This window comes from Salvelinus fontinalis, chromosome 27, assembly GCF_029448725.1.
Source record: "Salvelinus fontinalis isolate EN_2023a chromosome 27, ASM2944872v1, whole genome shotgun sequence".
Taxonomy (NCBI): domain Eukaryota; kingdom Metazoa; phylum Chordata; class Actinopteri; order Salmoniformes; family Salmonidae; genus Salvelinus; species Salvelinus fontinalis.
Window position 1 is genome coordinate 15,475,701 of NC_074691.1, and position 13,600 is coordinate 15,489,300.

The 13,600-nt window shown below is 50.9% G+C and overlaps 1 protein-coding gene across 2 annotated transcripts in view; it reads right to left on the reverse strand.

Moving 5' to 3' along the window:
- LOC129825133 (polypeptide N-acetylgalactosaminyltransferase 14-like) overlaps positions 1-13,600 on the reverse strand; it is a 135,417-nt gene that overhangs the window by 27,464 nt on the left and 94,353 nt on the right. For both annotated transcript variants that reach the window (XM_055884958.1, XM_055884959.1), the window contains one exon: positions 6,979-7,100. In XM_055884958.1, coding sequence (XP_055740933.1) covers positions 6,979-7,100 — 122 coding nt within the window. The remainder of the gene's footprint in view (positions 1-6,978; positions 7,101-13,600) is intronic.

Below are 13,600 nucleotides of genomic sequence, written 5' to 3' on the forward strand. Positions count from 1 at the left end.
CTCGAAATAGTCTTCACACACACACCCATGCAAACAAACACTCTCACACACCAGTCAGCATTCACACACACACAAACTAGTTAGCGCTGACAGGCAGACACAAGCCCAGTCGCAGTCAAAGCCCACAACAGAATCATCTTCAGCTGCTCACACACAGGCAGCATCCAGGACGGTCTGACCGCATCATCTGACATTTGATTTGCCTCCTCAGCTTCAGCATCCCGTTCAGCTCATGTCTCACACATGCTCTTCTTCAAGAATATTTGTTTTTTTTCCTCTCTCTCTCTCTAGCTCTCTGTCTGTCTGTCTGTCTGTCTGTCTGTCTGTCTGTCTGTCTGTCTGTCTGTGTCACGTTCCTGACCTGTTTTCCTTTGTTTTGTATTCATTTTAGTTGGTCAGGGCGTGAGTTGGGTGGGTTTGTCTATGTTTTGTATTTCTATGTGGGGTTTTGTGTTCGGCCTGGTATGATTCTCAATTAGAGACAGGTGTGTATTGTTTGTCTCTAATTGAGAGTCATACAAAGGCAGCCAGGGTTTCACTGTTGTTTTGTGGGTGTTTGTTCCTGTGTCCTCACAGGACAGTTGAAGGTTAGTCACGTTTGTTGTTTTGTAGTTTGTAGTGTCTTGTTTGCTGTGTGTTCATTAAAAGATGGCTTATTTCCCTCAATCCGCATCTTGGTCCTATCCATGCTCCTCCTCGTTAAAGGGGGAGAACAACATTGACAGCCTTTACAGAAACACCCACCACAACAGGACCAAGCGGATTGAGGAGAGAGAACAAGAACTAAAGCAATGGAGAGAAGAGGAATGGAGTTGGGAGCAAATTTTCAATGGAGAAGGACCCTGGGCTAAGGTTGGTGTGAATCGCCGCTCTCGGGAGGAGAGGAAGGCAGCCACAGCCCAGGAGCGCAGGTATGAGGGTACGCGGCTAGCACGGAAGCCCGAGAGGCTCACCCAAAAATTTCTTGGGGGGGGGCTAAAGGGGAGTGTGGCGAAGCCGGGTTGGATACCTGAGCCAACTCCCCGGGCTTGCCGTGGAGTAAGAGGGCGTCGTACTGGTCAGACACCGTGTTATGCGGTGAAGCGCACGGTGTCCCCAGTACGCGTGCTTAGCCCAGTGCGGGCTATTCCACCTTGCCGCACTGGGAGGGCTAGGTTGGGCATCGAGCCGGATGCCATGAAGCCGGCCCAACGTATCTGGCCTCCAGTACGTCTCCTCGGGCCGGCGTACATGGCACCAGCCTTACAGGTGGTGTCCCCGGTTCGCCTGCATAGCTCAGTGCGGGCTATTCCACCTCGCCGCACTGGCAGGGCTACGGGGTCCATTCAACCTGGTAAGGTTGGGGAGGCTCGGTGCTCAAGAGCACGTGTCCTCCTTCACGGTCCGGTATATCCGGCGCCACCTTCCCACCCCAGCTCAGTACCACCAGTGCCTACACCACGCACCAGGCTTCCAGTGCATCTCCAGAGCCCTGTTCCTCTTCCACGTACTCTCCCTATGGTGCGTGTCTCCAGCCCGGTGCCTCCAGTTCCGGCACCACGCACCAAGCCTCCTGTGCATCTCCAGAGCCCTGGACGCACTGTTCCTTCTCCCCGCACTCGCCCTGAGGTGCGTGCCCTCAGCCCGGTACCTCCAGTTCCGGTACCACGCACCAGGCCTAGAGTGCGCCACGAGAGTCCAGTGTGCCCTGTTCCTGTTCCCCGCACTCGCCCTGAGGTGCGTGCCCTCAGCCCGGTACCTCCAGTTCCGGTACCACGCACCAGGCCTATAGTGCGTCTCAGCCGGCCAGAGTCTGCCGTCTGCCCAGCGGTGCCTGAACGGCCCGTCTGCCCAGCTCCGTCTGAGCCATCTGTCTGCCCAGCGCCGTCTGAGCCATCTGTCTGCCCAGCGCCGTCTGAGCCATCTGTCTGCCCAGCGCCGTCTGAGCCATCTGTCTGCCCAGCGCCGTCTGAGCCATCTGTCTGCCCAGCGCCGTCTGAGCCATCTGTCTGCCCAGCGCCGTCTGAGCCATCTGTCTGCCCAGCGCCATCTGAGTCAGCCGTCTGCCACGAGCCATTAGAGCCGCCCGTCTGTCCCGAGCCAGTAGAGCCGTCCGTCAGTCAGGAGCCGCTAGAGCCGTCCGTCAGTCAGGAGCTGCCAGAGACGCCCGCCAGTCAGGAGCTGCCAGAGACGCCCGCCAGTCAGGAGCTGCCAGAGACGCCCGCCAGTCAGGAGCTGCCAGAGACGCCCGCCAGTCAGGAGCTGCCAGAGACGCCCGCCAGTCAGGAGCTGCCAGAGACGCCCGCCAGTCAGGAGCTGCCAGAGACGCCCGCCAGTCAGGAGCTGCCCGACAGTCCGGAGCTGCCGTACAGTCCGGAGCTGCCCTACAGTCCGGAGCTGCCACTCAGCCCGGACCTGCCGGAGTCCCTCAGCCAGGACCTGCTGGAGTCCCTCAGCCAGGACCTGCTGCCCCTTATCCCGGTGTTGCCCCTTATCCCGGTGTTGCCCCTTGTCCCGGTGCTGCCCCTTGTCCCGGTGCTGCCCCTTGTCCCGGTGCTGCCCCTTGTCCCGGTGCTGCCCCTTGTCCCGGTGCTGCCCCTTGTCCCGGTGCTGCCCCTTGTCCCGGTGCTGCCCCTTGTCCCGGTGCTGCCCCTTGTCCCGGTGCTGCCCCTTGTCCCGGTGCTGCCCCTTGTCCCGGTGCTGCCCCTTGTCCCGGTGCTGCCCCTTGTCCCGGTGCTGCCCCTTATCCCGGTGCTGCCCCTTATCCCGGTGCTGCCCCTTCATTTAGGTGGGGTTAGTGGGAGGGTGGTCATTGGGAGGGGGATAAAGAAGCGGGGATTGATTATGGTGGGGTGGGGACCTCGTCCACCGCCAGAGCCGCCACCGTGGACAGACGCCCACCCAGACCCTCCCCTAGACTTTGTGCTGGTGCGCCCGGAGTTCGCACCTTAAGGGGGGGGTTCTGTCACGTTCCTGACCTGTTTTCCTTTGTTTTGTATTCATTTTAGTTGGTCAGGGCGTGAGTTGGGTGGGTTTGTCTATGTTTTGTATTTCTATGTGGGGTTTTGTGTTCGGCCTGGTATGATTCTCAATTAGAGACAGGTGTGTATTGTTTGTCTCTAATTGAGAGTCATACAAAGGCAGCCAGGGTTTCACTGTTGTTTTGTGGGTGTTTGTTCCTGTGTCCTCACAGGACAGTTGAAGGTTAGTCACGTTTGTTGTTTTGTAGTTTGTAGTGTCTTGTTTGCTGTGTGTTCATTAAAAGATGGCTTATTTCCCTCAATCCGCATCTTGGTCCTATCCATGCTCCTCCTCGTTAAAGGGGGAGAACAACATTGACAGCCTTTACAGTCTGTCTGTCTGTCTGTGTTCAGTCAAGGTGAGTTGCCTTGACCGACACCCATCCTTCCCAAGACTGCAGGGGTATGTTTCCCAGGACACAAGAATACATAGTCATCAAATCCCTTTCAACCAATTGCAAATATACTTCTCTTCTCAGACATTATGCGGCTCTGAGAGGAATGGTCTATTACAGCAGTGTGGTGTGTCGTGAATACGATACATCTGTCTTTGTGCCTGCATTTACACAAATCAATAAGTAATACATTTTGAAATAAATATGTATACATGAGGACAGTGATGGATGACTCCCTCAGAACAAAATCAATCCTGCTTCTTTTCATATTTTGATTGTTTGTAGACAAGAGCTTCCTGTATTAACACATACTGTATATTTTATAACTTCCTGGGATATGCCTCGCAGTGCCAAACCCGAAATAATGTTGGCAAGTTTTCGAGAACTTAAGGGCAGACATCGGCAACTGCACCAGGGCATTAAGATTCAGACAGCACTTTGAAGTCAGACATGCATTAAGGTTAGCATATAATTGAATATAACATGTAAGCCCCCCAGCATTAGTCATAGGCCTCTTTCAATGTTTAGAAAGCAGCATGTCCGTATAAGAGCTTTTAAGGCGAGAGAGAGTCAACCGTCAAACCTCTGTCTTAGCCTGGGGGAGATGGGTAGATGGAGGGATGAGACAGAGACAGAGAGGGAAGAGTGCTGTTGGTGTAAATGGAGGGAGTCCTGCACTTATTCCAGATTAGGGGCAATCAGCGGAACAGCAGAAGGTAAGCTGCCATTTTCACCCCAGTCACACCACTCTACCGTCAGCAGCACTAAGAGCTCTGGAGTGGCGTTGGTGCTGGTCACTGAGATTGACAGTTCACAACACACAATGCTCCACTTCAACACAAACTAGGAGGGAGTTTATCATTCATTTCTGGAGATATAGAAATATGCCAACAAGAGAACGCATGTGTAGGAGAGTAGGGTGAGGGTTTTCTTCCTTCAGGTTAGTGTGTAGTGTATACTGTCAAAAAGGAGAAATACACATTGGAGTTCATTGGAGGGTGGCAGTTAGTGTCTCAAGATCCCAAGAAACTTTATTTTGTTCAGGGAGAATGATGTCAAAAGGGTAGAGGTGAATGTGGTGGATTATCTTTCTATTCTGGGTTATCCATCAGAAGGTGTAGAGTACGCCTAGGATGTGTCACTGCCTGTACTGTTACTGTAGATGTAGTGTCATTGCCTGTACTGTTACTGTAGATATAGGATGTGTCACTGCCTTACTGTTACTGTAGATGTAGGATGTGTCACTGCCTGTACTGTTACTGTAGATGTAGTGTCATTGCCTGTACTGTTACTGTACATGTAGGATGTGTCACTGCCTGTACTGTTACTGTATATGTAGGATGTGTCACTGTCTGTACTGTTACTGTAGATGTAGTGTGTGTCACTGCCTTACTGTTACTGTAGATATAGGATGTGTCACTGCCTGTACTCTTACTGTAGATGTAGGATGTGTCACTGCCTGTACTGTTACTGTAGATGTAGGATGTGTCACTGCCTGTACTGTTACTGTACATGTAGGATGTGTCACTGCCTGTACTGTTACTGTACATGTAGTGTCATTGCCTGTACTGTTACTGTAGATGTAGGATGTGTCACTGCCTTTACTGTTACTGTAGATGTAGGATGTGTCACTGCCTGTACTGTTACTGTACATGTAGGATGTGTCACTGCCTGTACTGTTACTGTAGATGTAGGATGTGTCACTGCCTGTACTGTTACTGTACATGTAGTGTCATTGCCTGTACTGTTACTGTAGATGTAGTGTCATTGCCTGTACTGTTACTGTAGATGTAGGATGTGTCACTGCCTGTACTGTTACTGTAGATGTAGGATGTGTCACTGCCTGTACTGTTACTGTACATGTAGTGTCACTGCCTGTACTGTTACTGTAGATGTAGGATGTGTCACTGCCTGTACTGTTACTGTAGATGTAGGATGTGTCACTGCCTGTACTGTTACTGTAGATGTAGGATGTGTCACTGCCTGTACTGTTACTGTAGATGTAGGATGTGTCACTGCCTGTACTGTTACTGTAGATGTAGGATGTGTCACTGCCTGTACTGTTACTGTAGATGTAGGATGTGTCACTGCCTGTACTGTTATTGTAGATCTAGTGTGTGTCACTGCCTGTACTGTTACTGTAGATGTAGGATGTGTCACTGCCTGTACTGTTACTGTAGATGTAGGATGTGTCACTGCCTGTACTGTTACTGTACATGTAGTGTGTGTCACTGCCTGTACTGTTACTGTAGATGTAGGATGTGTCACTGCCTGTACTGTTACTGTAGATGTAGGATGTGTCACTGCCTGTACTGTTACTGTACATGTAGTGTGTGTCACTGCCTGTACTGTTACTGTAGATGTAGGATGTGTCACTGCCTGTACTGTTACTGTAGATGTAGTGTGTGTCACTGCCTGTACTGTTACTGTAGATGTAGGATGTGTCACTGCCTGTACTGTTACTGTACATGTAGTGTGTGTCACTGCCTGTACTGTTACTGTAGATGTAGTGTGTGTCACTGCCTGTACTGTTACTGTAGATGTAGGATGTGTCACTGCCTGTACTGTTACTGTACATGTAGTGTGTGTCACTGCCTGTACTGTTACTGTAGATGTAGGATGTGTCACTGCCTGTACTGTTACTGTAGATCTAGGATGTGTCACTGCCTGTACTGTTACTGTACATGTAGTGTGTGTCACTGCCTGTACTGTTACTGTAGATGTAGGATATGTCACTGCCTGTACTGTTACTGTAGATCTAGTGTGTGTCACTGCCTGTACTGTTACTGTAGATGTAGTGTGTGTCACTGCCTGTACTGTTACTGTAGATGTAGTGTGTGTCACTGCCTGTACTGTTACTGTAGATGTAGGATGTGTCACTGCCTGTACTGTTACTGTACATGTAGTGTCATTGCCTGTACTGTTACTGTAGATGTAGGATGTGTCACTGCCTGTACTGTTACTGTAGATGTAGGATGTGTCACTGCCTGTACTGTTACTGTAGATGTAGGATGTGTCACTGCCTGTACTGTTACTGTACATGTAGTGTCATTGCCTGTACTGTTACTGTATATGTAGGATGTGTCACTGCCTGTACTGTTACTGTAGATGTAGGATGTGTCACTGCCTGTACTGTTACTGTAGATGTAGGATGTGTCACTGCCTGTACTGTTACTGTAGATGTAGTGTCATTGCCTTACTGTTACTGTAGATGTAGGATGTGTCACTGCCTGTACTGTTACTGTACATGTAGTGTCATTGCCTGTACTGTTACTGTATATGTAGGATGTGTCACTGCCTGTACTGTTACTGTAGATGTAGTGTCATTGCCTGTACTGTTACTGTAGATGTAGGATGTGTCACTGCCTGTACTGTTACTGTACATGTAGTGTCATTGCCTGTACTGTTACTGTATATGTAGGATGTGTCACTGCCTGTACTGTTACTGTAGATGTAGGATGTGTCACTGCCTGTACTGTTACTGTAGATGTAGGATGTGTCACTGCCTGTACTGTTACTGTAGATGTAGTGTCATTGCCTTACTGTTACTGTAGATGTAGGATGTGTCACTGCCTGTACTGTACCTCTTTAATCCTCTGGAGCAGCGGAGGCAGCCAGTCTTTGTTGACCTCACAGTGACTGTCCAGGAAGGTCAGGACCCCGGCCTTAGCTGCGTCCGCCCCACGAACCCTGGAGCGGATCAGACCTGTCAAAGAGGGGAAAAGACAGGGAGATTCTCATCTCTAACCACTGCTGTGTGTGTGTGCACTATACACGTGTGTCTACCTACCTGTGTCTGTCTGTGTCTAAACTCAACCACCGTGTCTAAACTCAACAACCGTGTCTAAACTCAACCACCGTGTCTAAACTCAACCACCGTGTCTAAACTCAACCGCCGTGTCTAAACTCAACCGCCGTGTCTAAACCCAACCACCGTGTCTAAACCCAACCGCCGTGTCTAAACCCAACCGCCGCGTCTAAACTCAACCACCGTGTCTAAACCCAACCGCCGCGTCTAAACTCAACCGCCGCGTCTAAACCCAACCGCCGCGTCTAAACTCAACCACCGTGTCTAAACCCTACCATCGTGTCTAAACTCAACCACCGTGTCTAAACCCAACCACCGTGTCAAAACCCAACCACCGTGTCTAAACCCAACCACCGTGTCTAAACCCAACCACCGTGTCAAAACCCAACCACCGTGTCTAAACCCAACCGCCGTGTCTAAACTCAACCGCCGCGTCTAAACCCAACCGCCGCGTCTAAACTCAACCACCGTGTCTAAACCCTACCATCGTGTCTAAACTCAACCACCGTGTCAAAACCCAACCACCGTGTCTAAACTCAACCACCGTGTCTAAACCCAACCACCGTGTCTAAACCCAACCGCCGTGTCTAAACTCAACCATCGTGTCTAAACCCAACCACCGTGTCTAAACCCAACCACCGTGTCTAAACCCAACCACCGTGTCTAAACCCAACCACCGTGTCTAAACTCAACCACCGTGTCTAAACCCAACCACCGTGTCTAAACCCAACCACCGTGTCTAAACCCAACCGCCGTGTCTAAACCCAACCACCGTGTCTAAACTCAACCATCGTGTCTAAACCCAACCACCGTGTCTAAACCCAACCACCGTGTCTAAACCCAACCGCCGTGTCTAAACCCAACCACCGTGTCTAAACTCAACCACCGTGTCTAAACCCAACCACCGTGTCTAAACCCAACCACCGTGTCAAAACCCAACCACCGTGTCTAAACCCAACCACCGTGTCTAAACTCAACCACCGTGTCTAAACTCAACCACCGTGTCTAAACCCAACCGCCGTGTCTAAACCCAACCACCGTGTCTAAACTCAACCACCGTGTCTAAACCCAACCACCGTGTCTAAACTCAACCACTGTCAAATATGATGTTGAAAGTGTTTCTTCTCAGATACTCTGAACACAGTGAAGTCCCTGTATTGTCCATTTCATGCGTGGTGTAACAGTCCTGACCTATTTATGTTAGTTTTTATGTGTTTTTGGTCAGGGCATGTGTTTTGGGTGGGCAGTCTATGTTATCTGTTTCTATGTTGGTTTCGGTTTGCCTGGTATGGCTCTTGATTAGAGGCAGGTGGTTTGCATTTTCCTCTAATCAAGAGTCATATTTAGGTAGGGCATTCTCACTGTTTGTTTGTGGGTGATTGTCTCCTGTGATGTCTTCGTGTTGTTTCGATGTATTCACTTTTGGAGCTGTTTGGCTGTTCGTATGTTTCGATGTCCGTTCCTGTTCGTGAGTTTACGTTTGTCTATGTAAGTTTATGTTCAGGTTGCGTCAACGTCGTTTTGTTATTTTGTAAGTTTTGAAAGTGTTTTGTTTTGTTTAGTCTACGTCGTATTTGTAATAAAAATGGCTTATTTCCCTGACTCCGCATTTTGGTCCGAAGATCCTTCTCTCCTCACCTCATCTGAGGATGAGGAGAGCGACAGCTATTACAGAATCACCCACCCAAAACACAAAGACCAAGCGGTATGGGAATGCTAAACGGAGTAAGGGACAGAAGAAGGAGCAATGGACATGGGACGATGTATTGAATGGAAAAGGTGTCTACACATGGGAGGAGATCCTAGCAGGTAGAGATCGCCTTCCATGGGAACAGCTGGAGGCACTTAGGAGAGCGGAGGCTACCGGAGAGAGGAACCGGAATTATGAGGGAACGCGTCTGGCACGGAAGCCGAAAAAGCCCGTGAGTAACTCCCAAAAATTTCTTGGGGGGGGGCTAAAGGGTAGTGGGCCAAGGGCAGGTAGGAGACCTGCGCCCACTTCCCAGGCTAACCGTGGAGAGCGGGGGTACGGGCAGACACCGTGTTACGCAGTAGAGCGCACGGTGTCTCCTGTACGTGTGCATAGCCCAGTGCGGGTTATTCCACCTCCCCGCACTGGTAGGGCTAGATTGGGCATTGAGCCAGGTGTCATGAGGCCGGCTCAACGCGTCTGGTCTCCAGTGCGTCTCCTCGGGCCGGCATACATGGCACCTGCCTTACGCAGGGTTTCCCCGGTTCGCCTACACAGCCCGGTGCGGGTTATTCCACCTCCCCGTACTGGGCGGGCGACCGGGAGCATTCAACCAGGTAAGGTTGGGCAGGCTCAATGCTCAAGAGAGCCAGTACGCCTGCACGGTCCGGTATTTCCGGCGCCACCTCCCCGCCCCAGCCTAGTACCTACAGTGCCTATATTACGCACTAGGCTACCAGTGCATTTCCAGAGCCCTGTTCCTCCTCCACGCACTCTCCCTATAGTGCGTGTATCCAGTTCAGTGCCTCCAGTTCCGGCCCCACGCACTAAGCCACCTGTGCGTCTCCTAAGTCCTGTACACACTGTCACTTCTCCCCGTACTAGTCCTGAGGTGCGTGCCCTCAGCCAGGTGCCACCAGTGCCGGTACCACGCACCAGGTATAGAGTACGCTTTGAGAGTTCAGTGTGCCCTGTCCCTGCTCCACGCACTAGTAGGAGGGTGCTTATCATTAGCCCGGTGCCTCCAGTTCCGGCACCACGCACCAGGTCTACAGTGCGCCGTATCCGGCCAGAGCCATCCGTCTCCCCAGCGCCATCTGAGCCATCCGTCTCCCCAGCGCCATCTGAGCCATCCGTCTCCCCAGCGCCATCTGAGCCATCCGTCTCCCCAGCGCCATCTGAGCCATCCGTCTGCCAGGAGCCTGCAAAGCCGCCCGTCTGCCATGAGCCTGCAAAGCCGCCCGTCTGCCATGAGCCTACAGAGCCATCCGCCAGACAGGAGCCGCTAGAGCCGTCAGCCAGACAGGAGCCGCTAGAGCCGCCCGCCAGACAGGATCTGCCAGAGCCACCAACCAGACAGGATCTGCCAGAGCCGCCAACCAGACAGGATCTGCCAGAGCCGCCAACCAGACAGGATCTGCCAGAGCCGCCAGCGAGCCATGAGCAGCCAGAGCCGTCAGAGAGCCATGAGCAGCCAGAGCCGTCAGAGAGCCATGAGCAGCCAGAGCCGTCAGAGAGCCATGAGCAGCCAGAGCCGTCAGAGAGCCATGAGCAGCCAGAGCCGTCAGAGAGCCATGAGCAGCCAGAGCCGTCAGAGAGCCATGAGCAGCCAGAGCCGTCAGAGAGCCATGAGCGTCGAGAGCCGTCAGCCTGCCATGAGCGTCGAGAGCCGTCAGCCTGCCATGAGTGTCGAGAGCCGTCAGCCTGCCATGAGCGTAGAGAGCCGTCAGTCTGCCATGAGTGTCGAGAGCCGTCAGCCTGCATGGACCTGCCAGAGCCGTCCAGCCAGGACCTGCCAGAGCCGTCCAAACAGGACCTGCCAGAGTCTTTCAGCCGGGATCTGCCCCTTGTCCCGGTGTTGCCCCTTGTCCCGGTGCTGCCCCTTGTCCCGGTGCTGCCCCTTGTCCCGGTGCTGCCCCTTGTCCCGGTGCTGCCCCTTGTCCCGGTGCTGCCCCTTGTCCCGGTGCTGCCCCTTGTCCCGGTGCTGCCCCTTATTCCGGTGATGGTCCTTATCCTGGTGCTGCCCCTTGTTTTTGTGCTGCCCCTTGTCCCGGTGCTACCCCTTGTCCCGGTGCTGCCCCTTGTTCCGGTGCTAGCTGATTATTTAGGGGAAGGTAATGTTTGGGTGGTCAGTGGTAGGGGTAGACAGAAGAGGGGAGTGACTATGGTGGTATGGGGACAGCGTCCGGAACCGGAACCACCACCGTGGTCAACTGCCCACCCGGACCCTCCCCTGGACTTTGTGCTGGTGCGCCCGGCGTTCGCACCTTGGGGGGGGGGTACTGTAACAGTCCTGACCTATTTATGTTAGTTTTTATGTGTTTTTGGTCAGGGCATGTGTTTTGGGTGGGCAGTCTATGTTATCTGTTTCTATGTTGGTTTCGGTTTGCCTGGTATGGCTCTTGATTAGAGGCAGGTGGTTTGCATTTTCCTCTAATCAAGAGTCATATTTAGGTAGGGCATTCTCACTGTTTGTTTGTGGGTGATTGTCTCCTGTGATGTCTTCGTGTTGTTTCGATGTATTCACTTTTGGAGCTGTTTGGCTGTTCGTATGTTTCGATGTCCGTTCCTGTTCGTGAGTTTACGTTTGTCTATGTAAGTTTATGTTCAGGTTGCGTCAACGTCGTTTTGTTATTTTGTAAGTTTTGAAAGTGTTTTGTTTTGTTTAGTCTACGTCGTATTTGTAATAAAAATGGCTTATTTCCCTGACTCCGCATTTTGGTCCGAAGATCCTTCTCTCCTCACCTCATCTGAGGATGAGGAGAGCGACAGCTATTACACGTGGAGACAAGGGAGGTTTTAAAAAAGCCATTTGTGTCTGTTTATGGTGCAGCGAAGCAATTACAGCCCTTAGAGATGAGGGTCTAAATGGGGACATCACACTGTTAAGAAGTCTCAATGATCAGACATTCTGTCTGGTCTAAAGAGCGAAATCAATAGCCCCTGACATAGGACGGAGTGTCATTGTATGAAATTGCAGGACTCCCCTGTAAGTTCCGCACTACGCCGGGACTCCAGCCAATTAAAAAACCCATTTCATCCTCAATAACACTTTATTTTATGGATGGCTGAGCTCACCTCCCCGCAACAGTTGCTAGGGGAAGCCTGACTTTGTACAGAACAGAGCTCGTGTTAAAGGAGGGTTGCTGCGGTAGATGCCTTTCCAGACCAGAGTGAGAGAGAGAAAGCAAGAGGGAGAGAGAAAGAGAGAGAGAGGAAAAGAAAGAGAGCGAGAGAGAGAGAGAGAGAGAGAGGGAGTGAGAAGAAAGAATGTGTGTGCATGATGATTACTTTCACTCCTAAAGCCTGATAGAGGGGACATTGCATAACAGTTTCTGCTGTTTGTAGCATTAAAGACTGTTAACTACACCCAGGCCCTACACACAAACACGCTCATCAACGCTGTAGTGGAACACTGAGGGTGGCTAATGAAACCTCCAGCTCCAGGGAAAAAAAAAGAGGACTGCATAACAACAGCCTAGTGACACCATTTGTTTTTGAGAAAACCCCTGAATTGGTTTAAAGATACAATCTAATTGGTGTTGTAATGACTTTTTCACTTGATTAGGTATTATCGGAGAGACAGTTCTTATTGTTATGGGTGGAATCTTGGTAGTTGTCGTCTTGAGATTAAAGGTCTCTGCTTTTCATTAGTACAGCTGGAATCTAATTACCCATAATGCCTCACACTCCTGTCTCGCCACAACGACATACACGAGAAGAGCTATTTCTAACAGCACTTGTAGGCTACAGATTTCAAATCCTCATCCCATTCCATTAAAATGTGCTCCCTCATCAACATTACATTTAAGTAACTTAGCAGACACTCTTATCCAGAGTGACTTAAAGGAGCAATTAGGGTTAAGTGCCTTGCTCAAGGGCACATCAACTGAGTTCTCAACTAGTCGGCCCAGGGATTTGAACCAGCAACCTTTCAGTTACTGGGCCAACACTCTTAACCACTAGGCTACCTGCCACCCATGTTAATAACTGACCCGTAAAAGCCAATATCAATCGCAGGGTCCGAATGAAAAATGATAGCAAACAATGGCAGGTCGGAACAGGCAGACCTGTGATTGCAGCGCTCTAAAAAACCTCCCAGCTGCATACGTAAATGGCCCTGAGGACTATCCGTCATTACAACGACCAACCTACTGAGCAATCATAGTGTGGCAGAGGCCCCGTCCAAATGGGTTCCATTAAACTGTAACGCTGTCATATATAAACACCATCACCCACTCCATACCTAGCCCCTTCAGCCCCCCTCCTCATCGCCACACTCTTTCATCCTCCCGCCACACCCCCTTCACCCTTAATATAATATATGCCATTCAGCAGACGCTTTCATCCAAAATGCACTTACAGTCATGCGTGCATACATGTTTTATGTATGGGTGGTGCACCCATACACCCACACCCACTCACTGTTTGAGGATGTTCCTGCCACCCTGCCAGATCAATGGCGTTTTCAGATGAGCTAGGTCCATATTTCCAAACAGACAATCACTGAAAAGCTTCACCTAAACTCTGCAAAAAAGAACCGTCCTCTCACTGTCAACTACGTTGATTTTCAGCAAACTTAACGTGTAAATATTTGTATTAACATAACATGATTCAAAAACTGAGACATAAACTGAACAAGTTCCAGAGACATGTGACAAACAGAAATGGAATAATGTGTCCCTGAACAAAGGGGGGGTCAAAATCA